This window comes from Polyodon spathula, chromosome 1 (genome assembly GCF_017654505.1).
Source record: "Polyodon spathula isolate WHYD16114869_AA chromosome 1, ASM1765450v1, whole genome shotgun sequence".
NCBI lineage: Eukaryota > Metazoa > Chordata > Actinopteri > Acipenseriformes > Polyodontidae > Polyodon > Polyodon spathula.
The window spans coordinates 84,873,538-84,888,663 of record NC_054534.1 but is presented as its reverse complement, the minus strand read 5'-3'; the positions used below and the strand labels follow the sequence as shown (position 1 = coordinate 84,888,663).

At 36.1% G+C, this 15,126-nt stretch overlaps 2 protein-coding genes across 2 annotated transcripts in view; one reads left to right on the top strand and one right to left on the bottom strand.

The window, feature by feature from the left end:
- The first annotated feature begins 379 nt into the window (after positions 1–379).
- cbr4 (carbonyl reductase 4) lies at positions 380–4,181 on the top strand. The gene is made up of 6 exons (XM_041228954.1): positions 380–507; positions 1,234–1,376; positions 1,626–1,746; positions 2,507–2,643; positions 3,408–3,542; positions 3,842–4,181. Exons 2-6 carry the CDS (start codon positions 1,235–1,237, stop codon positions 4,018–4,020), a joined length of 714 nt encoding a protein of 237 aa, XP_041084888.1. The 5' UTR covers positions 380–507; position 1,234; the 3' UTR covers positions 4,021–4,181.
- A 2,899-nt stretch (positions 4,182–7,080) lies between these two features.
- The window catches only part of palld (palladin, cytoskeletal associated protein), a 160,516-nt gene continuing 152,470 nt past the window's right edge, over positions 7,081–15,126 (bottom strand). Inside the window, exons 16-20 of the mRNA XM_041264617.1 lie at positions 13,765–13,897; positions 11,904–12,111; positions 10,528–10,693; positions 9,868–10,001; positions 7,081–8,247 (exon numbers count right to left, since the gene is read on the bottom strand). Coding sequence (XP_041120551.1) covers positions 8,075–8,247; positions 9,868–10,001; positions 10,528–10,693; positions 11,904–12,111; positions 13,765–13,897 — 814 coding nt within the window. The 3' untranslated portion in view covers positions 7,081–8,074. The remainder of the gene's footprint in view (positions 8,248–9,867; positions 10,002–10,527; positions 10,694–11,903; positions 12,112–13,764; positions 13,898–15,126) is intronic.

Here is a 15,126-nt window from a genome sequence, read left to right as displayed (position 1 = left end):
TACTGGACTTCACTCATATAAGAAAATATATTAACTGATCATAGTCAAACTTGCGCTTACTTATAATCTACTGTAGTCTTTATTTTGCTTACTTGAATTTGATCTTACTGTACTTTCATAACTGCTCTTATCTGCATTATGATATTCTGTAATGTGATAACTTGTAATTTTATATTTTATAATGCAATACTTTGTAACAATAGTAAGTCGCCCTGGATAAGGTTTTTTGCTAAAAATTATTAATAATAATAATAATAATAATAATAATAATAATAATAATAATAATCTTTAAATCGTTTTGGCTCCCCCTGGTGAATCGCTGAACAATTACACGCCTGCTCACGTGGACTGTTTTTCATGTATTCATGTTCCGGGGATACGGTGGCTGCAGTCACAACAAGCTTTCGGTTTAAAATGTGTTTTAGTAATATGAAATTAAAATAAATGAATTAAATATAATAGGCATCTGGAAAAATTTACCACGAGCAAAGACGTCGCTTGAAGGACGTGAGTGGAGGAACTACGCAGATACTGTTTAATTAGGAATGAGAGAATTCAGTACAATTTCACTCTATTTTGTAAACAATCGATTCACAGTGCAAGCAGTACAACATTTGTAGGGTTTACAGTAATCTAAAATTTGAGTAAAATGACACAGAGCTTCATTGTTTTTAAAAAGTATTATAGTTTCGAGATCTGAAATTGAAAACGGTATTTCTCAAGGTCTAACGAGTATGTTTAGCCGTGACAACCAATTATGCTACAAACCACGAACGTCTTGTTTTATATATATATATATATATATATATATATATATATATATATATATATATATATATATATATATATATATATATATATAAAACCAACCCTGCAACCATCATGCAACAAAGTGACGAGAGTTGATATTGCTTGACAATCAATTGACCTTGGTGTGAAGATACTTCACGAGAAACAAACCTAGTTATTGTAGTAGAATATTCAAAACAATATGCATTGTTTAATTCCTGGCGCCTGTCAAAATAAATAAATAAATGCATAACATACGTGAACAAAGACTAACATTTACGAACAGTGAAAAAGAGATTTTTTTATTTTATTTTTTTAAATTTTTTTAAAGATTCTGTCGTTCTCAAGTTAAAGTTTGGACATTGTTAATTCTTTGCAATTCTTTCAGCTGTGGTATTCATAGTGACCATTGTTTTTACTTATTTTTATTTATTTAATATATAGAATGTCCAAACTGTGTGCAGTGTTTGGCGGTTCCAGGGGGATCGGGAAGGCTGTTTCACAGTTGCTTGCACAGAAAGGGCACAGAGTGGTTGTCATAGCAAGAGATTTGGATGCAGCACAAGCCACTGCCAGCACACTTGGAGGTATGGATGTGAGTCTCTTTATCGAAGATTTGAATAATGTTTGTAGTTCATAGACATAACATAAACATGTTGTTTAATGGGATGTTTTTGTCTTCAACCCAAACAAATAAACAAACAACAACACTGGCCCAGTGCTGCTTACAATTGCCTGGTTTGATGATTTGAGGGGGGGGGGGAGAGGAGGGGTCAGTTGACCATTGTAGTTCACACTTAATCCATCTTTTATTTTATTATTTTACACAATTCTAGCTGATCACGTTGCTCTAAAATGTGATGTGTCAAAAGAACAGGAAATCCAGCAAACATTTGAGAAGATTCAGACAAGTTTGGGTCACATAAGCTACTTGGTGAATGCTGCTGGTGTAAACAGGTTTGTAACTTAGCCCCTAATTGCAGAGTTATCTGTGAAGTTAACTTTGTGTATTTTGACTGAAGGTAGAAGTGGAGTAGCTAAGCATTTGAACACAGCTGCTGGCTCCTTTCTCATTCAGCTCTATACACTAGCTTAAAGTATTTGTTAAGTTAACCGCTTTCATTGTCATCATTACCATAGCAACTGCAGATACCTAAACTGTAGAAAAACATGTTACTTGATGAAGAGGTTGTACTTGATTAAATGTATTTTGCAAAAAGCCTGTCTTTTGTATTTTAGTGACTTGTACTTGTAAGTGAAACTTAGCTATACAAATATTTGGACAATAAGTCTTGTTGAAACTTTTGTATAATTAACAAAGCTTTACATTTTTCTTTTAGTACAACAGGGACTAATTCACAAATATGATGAAAAAAATGTAATAACATTATAGCTTTAAAACTATAAACAGTATCCCAGTGTAGAATGTTTCTTACTCCATGCACTACTGTCTTCCCAAACACTCACCAGTTTAACCCAGAGGTCTGTACTAAAATTTGGGCTCAGCTGATCCTGCATTTTGTTCTGCATATGTTTTCGTAGCAACTGGTACTAAGATAGTTCAGAGCTTGGGATTGTGTCTGATTCTCAGATAGTATTCTGCCAGTTCTCAATTTAGTGTGGAACTAAGGACTAAATTCACAGGTTTGTTACAATTGACCAATTGTGATTGAAAAAAAAAAAAAAAAAAAAAAAAACTTGTTTATTTTTTGACCAGGGATGGCCTGTTACTGCGAATAAAGACTGAAGAGATGTTGACTCATCTGCACACAAACCTCCTCGGATCCATGTTGACGTGCAAATATTCTTTAAGAGGCATGCTACAGAACCAAGGGGGCGCCATTGTAAATTTAGGTTATGCTTTATTTTCTATACCAAAGACTTTTCAGCTAATCCATTATATACAATATAATTACTGTAAGAGCGAGCTTCCCAATGTAAAAAAAAGAAAAGTTCTAAAAAAAATCCTGTAGAAAATTATGTCTGTTAAGCAGTGGGCTTTTCTATTCCAGCTGCAGAAGACTGCTTCACAGTTTGGGCTGTCATCAGTAAATACTTAATCTTTTTTTTTTTTAATGCACTACTTAAAAAGTAGTTTTTGTGTTGTATTGGGACTGTGCATGGTTTACAAATGCAGGTTCCAAAAGTGGTGAAAGTTTAGAACAGCCATAAAGACTAGGTGATAAAATATTTTCTTATGCATTATTGTATCACAAGGTGGCGCTTTAAGAGAAGGAATGAGAAATGACCATGATGAAGCTCTCGCTTCATAGGCTTAATTTTAGCTAACCTCAAAGATATCCTATTTTTCAAATTCAGGACATACTCCAGTTAAGTTGCTGTCACTACATTGTGTCTATATTATACTTTTTTTTTTTTTTTTTTTTTTTTTTTTTAACTAAACCATTTACTCAGCATTACGAGTACTTCTGTATTCAGACAAGGTCACAGAATGTAAATTATTATGTAATGTTATAATTATACAAGTTTGTTTGATCGTTTTTGAATGATATCGTGTTGCTTATCATTAATAGGAGAGGACATTTTTTTCAATGTCAATGCCGTTCCAGTCTTGATAGTCATCACAGCACATTGAATTGAATACCCTTTTTGTGTAGGCAGCATTGTTGGACTGAAAGGTAACGCTGGTCAGAGTGCATACAGTGCCAGTAAAGCAGGGCTTGTGGGATTCACACACTCTCTTGCTAAAGAAGTGGCTGGGAGGAATATTCGAGTGAACTTGGTTGCTCCAGGTACTGTAGGCTTTCATCTTTTTATACTGTTTAAAAACATTGCAGTGAGTTTCCTTGTAAAATGAAGCTGTATTTATCCAGAACTTCACTCAGCTGAAATTGCAATTGCTGCTGTTGCACAAGGAACCAGTTATGAACCAGTCCACTGCTTGTATTACTTGAAGCAAATAGATAACACTGTCTCTCCTAATTACAGTGTTTAAAGGGGAGCTGTGTGTTCATCATTATCCAATTATCCCTGTTCATATGGTGGTTATTACCAGTGTAAGATTCACTGTGGTTTATGTTATCTGTTGCAGGGTTTATAAACACAGACATGACTTCAGGTATGGATGAAGAGGGCTGGAGGAGAACCATCCCCCTGGGTCGTTTTGGGGAGCCCAAAGATGTGGCCCATGCTATCCTCTTCCTCCTCGAGTCTCCCTATATTACTGGGCAGGTGCTTGTTGTGGATGGAGGACTTCAGCTCACAATGTAACTCCCCCACCTCTGACTGCTTTTCATGTGCAGCGCCTGGTTTTATGAAAATTAGTTTTCTATTTAGCAACTATATCAAAGTGGAGAATAGCTGTTAAATGATTTAATTAGTACACTATACCTTTATATATACACACACACACACACACACACACACACACACACACACACACACACACACACACACACACACACACACACACACACACACACACACACACACACACACACACACACACACACACACACACACACACACACACACACACACACACACACACACACACACACACACACCTTTCATATTCTGTACTTGCTATAACAACAGTGCCCATGGTCCAGAACCTTATTTAAAATGCAGTTAGGTTGCACGTTTCTCAGGGGGTCAAATTTACTGTCAAAGAATACATGGAGTGACCATCTGTTAGCCCCAGCTAACCCCAGTTTAAAATGGCTCATAAATGTTGTGGTATTCCAAAATCACTCTCCTGGCTTAAACTGTAAAGGACTACCCAGTGAGCTTCCTAAATGGCAGTTTAAAGCAAGGGGTAACTGCAGGGTAGATAAGATTCCTGCATTTCTCCTCCTCCTCTTCAGTGTTGTTGGGTAAGTTCATAGAACATTAGTAAATAAAGAATGCTATGTGTGGAGAGGAATGACCCGTGTTTGCAACCTTTGATTGCTCTTTATTTTGCTTCTTACAATCGATTCCCTACACATAAAAGTAATTCATTGCTTATTTAATGTCTACTGTATCAGCAGGTGACATCATACTGAACCACTGAGTCACTCTTCTAGATATTGTGTCCGACTACACTTGCCGGTATGGATTGAGAAAGAAATACATTTCTTTCTAGGACAGACCACAACCATAATTATAATGCGTGTGAGTGAGTGTGCGTGCATGCATGGAAGGGAAACTAGCCAGATAGAAAACCAAACTTTGGTTTGGATAAAGACATTTATAGAAGATGCCTTCCAAAGATTTCAGTGAACCACTTCAGTATTTACTGCAGCATATTACTTGCAGGCTTGTGTTACTTCCTTTTGTCTCAGTTGACATGCCTCTTTCTGTTGCTTGTTCTTCATGTTTCACAATTTGCATTTGTTTTAGTTATCTGTGTTTATTTAGGATTGCTTTAATTTTTTCCAAGTGCCATGCCATCACCCCCACAATGAGTTCTGAATACTTCTACATTGGTGACCATATTAACTTCCTATATTATATTCATATCTGATAAAGTTATTTTTTGACACCTGAGCTGATAAGGCCAGGGACTCGAGAGCCAGTGAAGTTTCTTCAAGGTCAAATCAAATGTAAATACAGATAAATAAAATCTCCTCTGCGTAGAAAATTAAGTTTTATCTACTAACCACTGGTTTGATGGTGACCAGCAATTGTTGAATTAAAACACACGCACCAGTTTGTAGAAACTCACATTCAATTTCACAGCAGACAACTGTTTTTATCCCTATTGAGGTCATTTTCTAAATATGACCATTTTGAAGTCGATGGCAATTGCTATAGTGCAATGTGTATTTTGAAGCGAAAATCTGTGAAATAAGCAAATCTCTAATGCCTCTGTTTTATTTAGAGGAAGCTGATTCATGCCCTCGTCACTCATGTTAATCCCCTGCTGCCTCACCCAGCCAATACTGTATTGTGATTGCATTGTTACTGGGTGGGACAGTATAGTTCTCCAATAATGAGGTAAACTGGGTGTGCAACTAAGAACAGTTTACTATGCATTTTAAATGTGTTATCTGCCTACTCATATCCACAGAGACACTGCCCCATGGAAAGTAATATTTCTTGGAAGTGTTGTCACGCATTTACTGTCTTCAAAAAATAAAAAAATAAACCCTGAATAATTTTGGATTTTGTTTTGCAACTCAAAAGGGCACCTCCAGCTTCACTGTGGTTATTCAGTAGTATTTGTAGATGTTGTCCAGGTTACCTCCTCAATGTGCTGCAAACATTACAAAACAAAATGTACTTAAAACTACAACAAAAACAGCTTTTATTCCCAGACTTTCATTTTCAACACAAAATAATGTTTGGAGCACAAGCCATAAAAGCATCTGATGGTTTAGAAATAAAAAGGTGAGAACACAATAAGAAATGTAATATGCATTAAAACAGTATTCTGAAATTGAACAGCTAAACACACGTGGAGTAAAACACACTGCTAAAAGAAAGTCCCATTTTGTTAAATGATAAAGAACGTTTATTTAAAATATATACTTTAAACCACAAGTAAATACTTTTTAGTGAAAGTTTGGATAATTACTGTATGCAATGACTTAATATGTAATAAAAGACAGAATCTGTTAAATTGTATTACCTAATGATCCTAAAAGGACAGTTTTATTGTGTCTTAAAATGGAAGGTGAAGTTCGTAACAATACTAAGATCTTGTACGCACACACACACACACGTTATAAATAATAATAAAAAATGCTTATGTGATCCACTAGACACTACATGTATAACTAATATTAAGTACTCGATTGAAATACATATTGCATGTTAATGGTAAGCAGTTTTAATATATAATATATATATATATATATATAGTATATATATATAATATATATATATATATTTTATATGACCTAAATGTGGGTTGCTTGGCTGGACTGCAGTGCTGAAACTGAAAAAGGCCACATTCTTACTTTAGCCCTATGAAGAATAAAGCAAGAGAAACAACAAAGGCAAAGCAAACTAAAGCATTTATGTCTTCCCTTTTGCATTCATTTATTTTACATCTGCCCTATTCACCGCTACATTACCCACCTATCTTTGATCTACTGTATTTACTGGTCTGTACTTCCGATTGACCTCCAAGTCACGCCTTGCAGACCCAATTCTTTAACAACCTGCTTTTGTTACTCTCGTGGTCTCAATAATGGCACTAGACCTGCAATCAATAACATTTGACATGCGCTCCCCTTCTAATTGCACGTAATAACAGTTTTGCTCATGGTTTCAGCTGAAAGAATGAAGGCCCAGCCTTATGCCAAAGCTGGAGCTTTTGTTGTGCTGGCTGTTTAAAAAAAGTTTACGGCAGTAAATAAAAAAAAGAAGAATACTTTGTTGATTAGGTAGTTCGCATGGACTCTACCAAAGCTGAAGGTCTGGATGGGGTATATTGCAGAATACCATGTAAAATATTTCATTATTATCCTTGTGTTACAGAGGCACTCTGGAGATAATGTAGTTTCAAAGTCATCTAGTTGGTACTGCTGTTTTTGCTGTTACATCAACCTTTCACCAAAACCCTGTATATACAATTTAGACACAATTCGTCTATATTGTGAATACTGAAGAAGCCCTCTAGTAATACAAAAAAAGATTGGCACCCATTTAACATGCATATCTAGATACTGCTTTTGATAAACAAAAAAATAACTACCATGTAAATCTGGAGCACTTACAACAGCCTGAAGTCTCCAATGGCAATTGTTTGTAAAGTAACCACACCTTTTTCTTTAGTGAATAAGGTCTGCTTATTTGTACCCTTTGATCCTTCTAACTGGGTCACAACTATAGGTAATGTGCTTAAATAGTGTAGCACTTCTGTTTACCCCATTTCGCTGCTTTTCTTAACGTATCCTAACCACTTTTTACAGGTGGTTAGAAAGGCTGCAACATTTTTTTTTTTTCTAAACAGGAAATATGCATGGCTAAGCCTGGCACTTAGTATCATATTCAAATAATATAAAATATTGTTTAACATTAATATGCATATATTTTCAGAATATACTGGAGCTACTAAGTAGCAGAGTATCTTAAAAAAAAACAAACAAAAAAAAAACTGGTGCAAGTAAAAGGTTATTAAAACCTGTGCAATAGGTTAACAGTCCAAACTCTGTATGCCAGCATATCCAACTAAGAGCTGATAGTGAATACAGAAACTGCAAGCTCTTGCAAGGGCCAAGATTCTCTATATCATTGATAGTGTGACATCTTCGACATCTTTTAATTTTGGTTCCACAAGGGCAGGCTGGCATAGTAGGATGGTAGTGCCAGGTAGACGTCACTGCATCCCTGTCTAGAGGTCGTCGCTCTCCACCAGCTCTGGCTGTGTCAGCAGATGGACTGGGCTGGCTTCTGGGAAGAAAGCTGCCTTGACATCCAGACCTTTTTCAGTGAGTGCTGCGTATCGACTGGTTGAGGGACGCACCTTCTTTGGCTTGGGGGTGTGTGATTGCTGTTGCCACTGAGCTGTGGAGAAAAGGAAGTGGCTTGTCTCTACATTTTCTTTTTTCTTTTTTTTTTTTTTGTTTGGTTCAGTTAAAAATTGTGACCTATGAAGTTCCTCAAGCACCTTGTCACAAATTCTGAGGTAATATCAGATAGTATAGGAAAAAAAAAAAACATTTAAAACGAGTTTACCAATAACACCCAACAAGACACGAACAAGGTCCATGGGTCATAACGAACAGAAAAAATGAAAACTATTTAAGAATATATATTATATATATATATATATATATATATATATATATATATATATATATATATATATAGGTGATATATATTGGAATAAATATATTAATAATTCCTTTTATATAATTTATTAAGCAAATTCTACCATCCTTACATAGAATATTAAAATAAACTTGTTGGTAAACATTGCAAATGTTTTACTATTAAATAAAAAGCAGTCTTAAGTGAAGGCACTTGACATGAGTTAACACGGGCATACCGATCTTCAGTAGCTATCAAAAATACAAATTCTAATCCAATAGACTAATTAAGTTTTCTGAGTTATTTTTTTTATAAACAAGTTTTTGGTGTGAGTATCTTTTTTTTTTCCCCCAGCTGGCTCCAGTGGGTAAAACTCAGCCACACATTTAGGCACTGGACAAACATTCCAAAGGAAAGAAACTGATAATCTTAGTATGCATAAAACACAAATATTTACATTGTGACATTGCAGAAATGATCATTAATCTTAGTGGAAATGTCTACCAAGCCAGAACATGTTTTATGAATTTATTTAAAAGCTTTCAAAGAAAATTCTCAAAGCGGTACTTTTGCACTGTGTATTTCTGGAGGAACGCATGAATAAACAAAAGCATGAGAGAAAAGGGGAAAAGCATTTCTGTCAAATATTACTAAAAAAGTATCCAACTTTTAAAAAAATTCTGTGTGGGGGAATACAATCCATAAGGCTAATTATAACACCATTCTGGAGCAGTATAGCTATAAAGGTCCCCTGTTGAGGAGTCAATAATGGCCATGGTAAATTCAGCTTTTGGGAATAGGCATCATTCCTAAATATGTGTTGTGGAAATTTCAATTGCTCTGGAGCAATTTACATTCCTAATTGTAGTCCAACAAGACTTAATAATACCCAGTAATACCCTATAAAAAAACAAAAAAAACAAAAACAAAGACATTTATCTCAAAAAAGGTTAAGAAGCATAATAAAGTTCTAACAAAACAGGGTTGAAGAACAAATGAAAATATACCCTTGCTTTCATCAGTAACTGAAAACAGCCTGTACTGTAAACAGCTTGAAATATGTCCTGTATTGCCTTCAACAGGCTACTCAAAACATGATCAAAATGTTGTATACTTTTAAATATTTATATTTTATCATTACAGAAGAACTGTTAACACTGCATCGTTATGTAGTATCCAGTGACAATGCAATTATAATTTAAAAAATACAAAGAAGACCAATCAAATGGGACCGAAGGTCTTGCTGACCCTATTTGACTCTAAGGCACAGTTTATTTAATATCCAATATTGAATAACATAAAACAGACTTGCAGTTCTCAGCCACCACTCCTGTGTTTTCTAAATTAGAGCCATCAACAGATTACATAACTTACTATAGACATCAAGCCTGGCAGTGCTCGATACGATGCCAGCTTCATTCTTGGCAGACACCGTGTACCAGCCAGCATCTTCCTTGGTAGCTGGCTGGATTATCATGCAGATGTAGCCGTAGTTGTCGTGGTGCATGCTGGGAAGACATGAAAAGAGCAATATTGTTAGGTTAGGACTTGAAAGTTAAGAAACAAATTAAATATGCTTTTTTTTTTTTTTTTTTTTTTTTTTTTTTTTTACCATGTTTTCACATTTTTATGCATTTTACCACAGTTTCATCATGTTATTACCTATGTGTTAACACATTTCTATGCTGTTACCATGGTTTACCACAGTAAAACTTGTCAACACGGAATATAGAAACGTATTTTTCAGGCAGAAACAGTTAGGTCTTCAAATATGTATCTGAAATAATGTTTGGTACCAGCAGCAAAAAAAAAATCAGAATAAGGGAAATGGCTTTTATAAAAGCTAGTAGCAAACACTAACATTTGTAGTGAAGAGCTTTACAATCAACAAACAATTTCAATTTGCTGGTACTTGAATCAGTGTGCTGCTGTTTCCATCAGGTAGACAAAAAGCAAGTAAACGTTTAGTTAAAAAGATCACTACTGTCTGCTTTTGTAATTCAACTGAGAGGTATCAAAGAGTGCTGTTATTACCTGACCCTGTCAGTGTTGTGAGTGAGGGATTCGTTTTCCTTCTTCCAGAAGATCTGGGGGTACGGCACCCCAGACACACGGCACTCCAATCGCACGGGGTACCCCTCCGCCACGCCGGTGTTCTGGAGCTTCTCTATGAAGGCCGGGGCTTTGTGCATCTCTTTCGCTGTGGAAACAATAGCAGGATCCGATCACGAAATGTATCAGACTCTCGCAGCAGTCAGGAGATGGCGCTATGTCAAGCTACAATTTGAAGAACTACCCAAGGATTTCTGTGGTTGTGTATGTGTAGGTATTCCAGATAATTCTCAGTCCTTAATAAAATTCAACATACAAAACTTGCACTGTTTATATTTTACACAATTATATTAGAAGGTAGAAGAAAAAATAATTGAAATTGTGGCTCTTTAAACAAAAGACTTTGAACCGTTAAACCCCAGTTTTTCTGTGGTTGTTCTTTTATGTATGGCTTTTATTGTATTTTTTGTTATGATTAGCAACAGATGACAACCATGAGTCTCAGTCATTAAAAAAATAAAAAAACTGTAATGTAAAGTGATATTTCCCTTTGGGGGCAGTATGAGCATGGCAATCAACTGCATTTCTAAGTGTCCTCCTCGACATTCATATTGTGCATGTTTTTTCCCCCACTAATACAGAGAATAACCACTTACAATAACTTGTTCTATAGCTTTAAATTGTATAATTTACATAGCTGCCTCAGATGCTTATATTTTCAAAATGCAAAAATGTGATTATTAACTAATCATTGACATAATGCAAAGGTTGCCAGCGTGTTGCTAAGTTAACCTACGTGATCTGAGGAAACACAGGCAGCAAAGAGATTGTGGTCAAAAAACATCCTGTGAGGCAAACCTGATCCTAAGTAAATTACAATCAAAAACAGCTGACAGTTTACTTCTCAACTTTTGTTTAAAATTCCTGAGGTTATGCAGTCTCACATTTCCGAGGCGTTTTAGACACTGGCAATCTGTGTGCACCTTTCTAGAACAGGGTATTGTAGTAGGAAAATACTGTATATCCATTTTGTCAGTGCAGAGTAAGCAATGCTTAAAACCTTATATACAAAACATAGCATTGACTGGTATTAATATATTTTCCCAGCTTACAGGGGATATGGACCATCAGGTTATGAAACTTGATGAAACATAATACCATTAATTAACACTTTAAAGAACATTTTCTTACTTGTTATTAGTGTGACTAACCTTGAATCACTGAATTACTGATCTTCCATTCATGGTAACGCCAATTATTTAGATATTTTGCTAGTTTTTTGTGTGGAATATACTCATTGGCCCTGGTTTATAACAACTGGACAATTATCATTGCATTGGTAATGACCTCTTATTTACCTGCCACAATGAGCTCCAAGCTGAAGGAGTTCTCTCCGGCTCGGTTGCTGGCTATGCAGGTGTAGATCCCTGCGTCTCCAGCCGTGACTGGCTCGATGATGAGGGAGTGCACTCCATTCTCTCGCACCAGCATCTTGTGAGAGCTGTCGGGGCGGATGGTCTTGCCATTCAGCTGCCAAATGAGATCCGGTGTTGGCAACCCACTTACCTGCAAATGCAACAAAATCAAGCACAACTAGTGATTTTGAAAAATATTGCTTTGATTCTGCACTGAGCTACTGCATCTAAAAACCTTGAAGTTCAGTGTTTCGCTTTATTATCAAGCTCAGTTTATATCTGGTAATTAACACAGCAACCACTATAAATAAAATGTATTTGTCTACTGCAGTCCTATTCATGTACTGGCTTGCAAATACTTTACAAATACAGACCTTGGGATGGGTTTTAGCTTTAAAGCTTTTGCCTAGTTTCAGGAAGATGCTGATGGTTTTATATGGAAAACTATGAACCCACAGTATTGTATCACACCTCCATCCACTATCAGCTAGTTAGAAAAGCAACAGTAATATGAAGAGGATCACAAAAAGTTACCTTTGAACATTTACATGCATTGAATAAAGAACAGAAACCTGTATCATCTTCCAGGTGTTTGTCAAAAACAGACCACCTGTGTGAAAAGTAAAGTTTGGGTAGAGTTCACTGTAACACTACCCAGGTTCGTGTCTGAAAGTCTACTGTACTAGAGTAACCCTTCAACACATTAACAGCTACAGCCTGCGAGCATAGTTTCTTTTTAGATTTCAAGACTAAAATGTGTTCTGTATACAATGTCTACCAATGGATTATAATTTTCTATATCACATATTTGCTTTCTGCCAGTAGCCATTCTATTAAATGCTTTCCATATCAATAGCAAGCCTTGGTTGCTTCTTATTAGTTTGTTTGTTTTCTGGCATTTAACCTGTTGTCCTTAGCTATACTGGCACTTCGACAGCTTCTCATAACCCCACTGGGCACTTTGTCAGCTGGCTTTAGCTTTCTTGCAGCTTGACTGAAGCTCATATATTTATAGGCTGTCTAAAGATTTACTGGCTCTTCAATAGCCGTCCATTCCTTCAGACCTCATCTGACCAGCTTACTTAAATTCATTTTAAAATACAAAGGAGGCCAATTTCAAATTTAGGGGTGTAGTTAAGTGTTGCCATCTCTACTCTTCAATAAGCCTACAACCTAATTCAAAACAGGTCTGCCATCATGTAAAAGAAATGAAGCCTAGTTTATTATAATGAGAAAAAGGCAAGTTTAATTCAAACAAAATGCAGCTGGGAGCGTAAGCGTTCACAGTGACCTCTTCCTTAAAATAAAGTTCCAAATTCCAACTTTGTGAAACCTCTGAGCCAAATTTTCAAAAAATTAAAAAAGAGCTGGTGTTTAGGGAGTAAATCTTATTAAATATGAATTGCAAGCTACAAAACATTTGTTTCCCTCTCATCTCACATTAAAGTACTGTATATTTAGGCCCGAAAGTCCCAAAAGTGCCTTAAGAGATAGTTGATCTATTATTTTATTAAACATATGTCTTGTGGTTACTTGGTTTAGTTCTGAGTAAGTAACTTTTTGGCCACAATAAACTACATTAATTATTAAACTTAAAAAATAATAAGACAATCAGTCTTTTGGCGAACAGTGTGGCTCCGTACAATAGCTTTGCATGTACAGTGAGGCAGCACAATATAACACCAGGTATACTATACATGAAGGTCCAGTACCTTAAGGTCATTTGGTATATTACAACTCCCCCCCCCCCCCCCCCCCGGGGGTCACGTGAGTTATTTCCTGACTTGCAGAACCCTGACATTACCTTGCAGTCCATCCTGCAGAGCTTCCCCTCCTGGACAATCAAGTCTCCGGGCGCCTGCAGAAAATGTGGCCTGAAGTGGCGCTCCTGGATTGTATCATTTTCATCCCCGCTGTCTCGGGAACGGGATCGGGGTCTAAGAGCAAAGGCACACTTTTAGTATATAAATGGCAAACCTGCTTCAGCCAGTGATGAATCGGTAGTCTCTAGTATCCTTATTTCTCACAAATTTAAATTTCACAGTTTCCATGCTGTTATCATTTTCAACCACTGTGGGCCCTGCATCTTTTAGAAAAAAAAAAAAAAAAAACTGATGAGACTGAGATCATCACTTTGCCTATGTCCTATACTGTAAATTAACTTCAGCCGATTCCTGGAAAGGGTTAATTACAGAGTTTTTGCCCCTAAAGCACTACGAAATATTGTGCGCGTGTTTGTGGCAAGCTATATAAAAATCATAACACAACAAGTTGGGCACTGTTTAAGCGAGGCATTTCAGAATGACGTGCTTGCCTTTTTTCTGTCCCATCAGATTCTGACTCACTAAAGCAGCACAAATCTTTTTTGACCCAGATGGTCTTCCATAAAGATCACTATGCGTGCACGCATAAACTGGTTTGTTTACTTTTTGCTGTCTAAAACTTTTAAATACAGGCTCAAGAGCTGCTGTGTTGATCCTGTTTAATATATATTAATCTCACACTGAGCTCTTTTTCATTTGTTATTTTCTAAACTGTCACGCAACTCCTGGTGAGGCAATAAATAAGGCATTCTTGTCATTTGTAATGAATACAAATATCTGATTTTTGTATCCAAAAAACGTATTCCATTTAATGCAGAAGATTAATTACATTTGATGCTTGGAAGCATTTGGTACATTAACAAACTGTGGGTACCGTGTAGAGACACAGTCAGTTATTGTAGATAGTAGTTTTGACCCCTAACATCACTTAGAAAGGCATTGTTGACAATAATCATGATAGACAAATCCTCCCCTTTACTGCTCACTGTGTAAATCAATAAATGGGTATTGCTTTTAAAATGTTTCTTACAGTTGTGAAAATCTTGTTAAGAACTCTGAGAAACAGTTATTTCAACCTCTCCATATAGAGTTTGGCAGAGTTTTAAAAGCATTCAAAATGAAAGTCAAACAAATCAGCCACATAACAGACAAGTTTAAATGAGCCATACGCGTTTTACTCCAAAGCTGTGGTTCATTGAGTAATCTCGCTTGTACATTTTCCATTTTCAGAATTGGCCATTACACCATAATTTATCAAATGCCTTATCTCAGGAGACATGTCTGGATATCCGTAAATTGTTTTTAAAACACCACGGAAAAACACAAGATCCAGTTAATGGAAT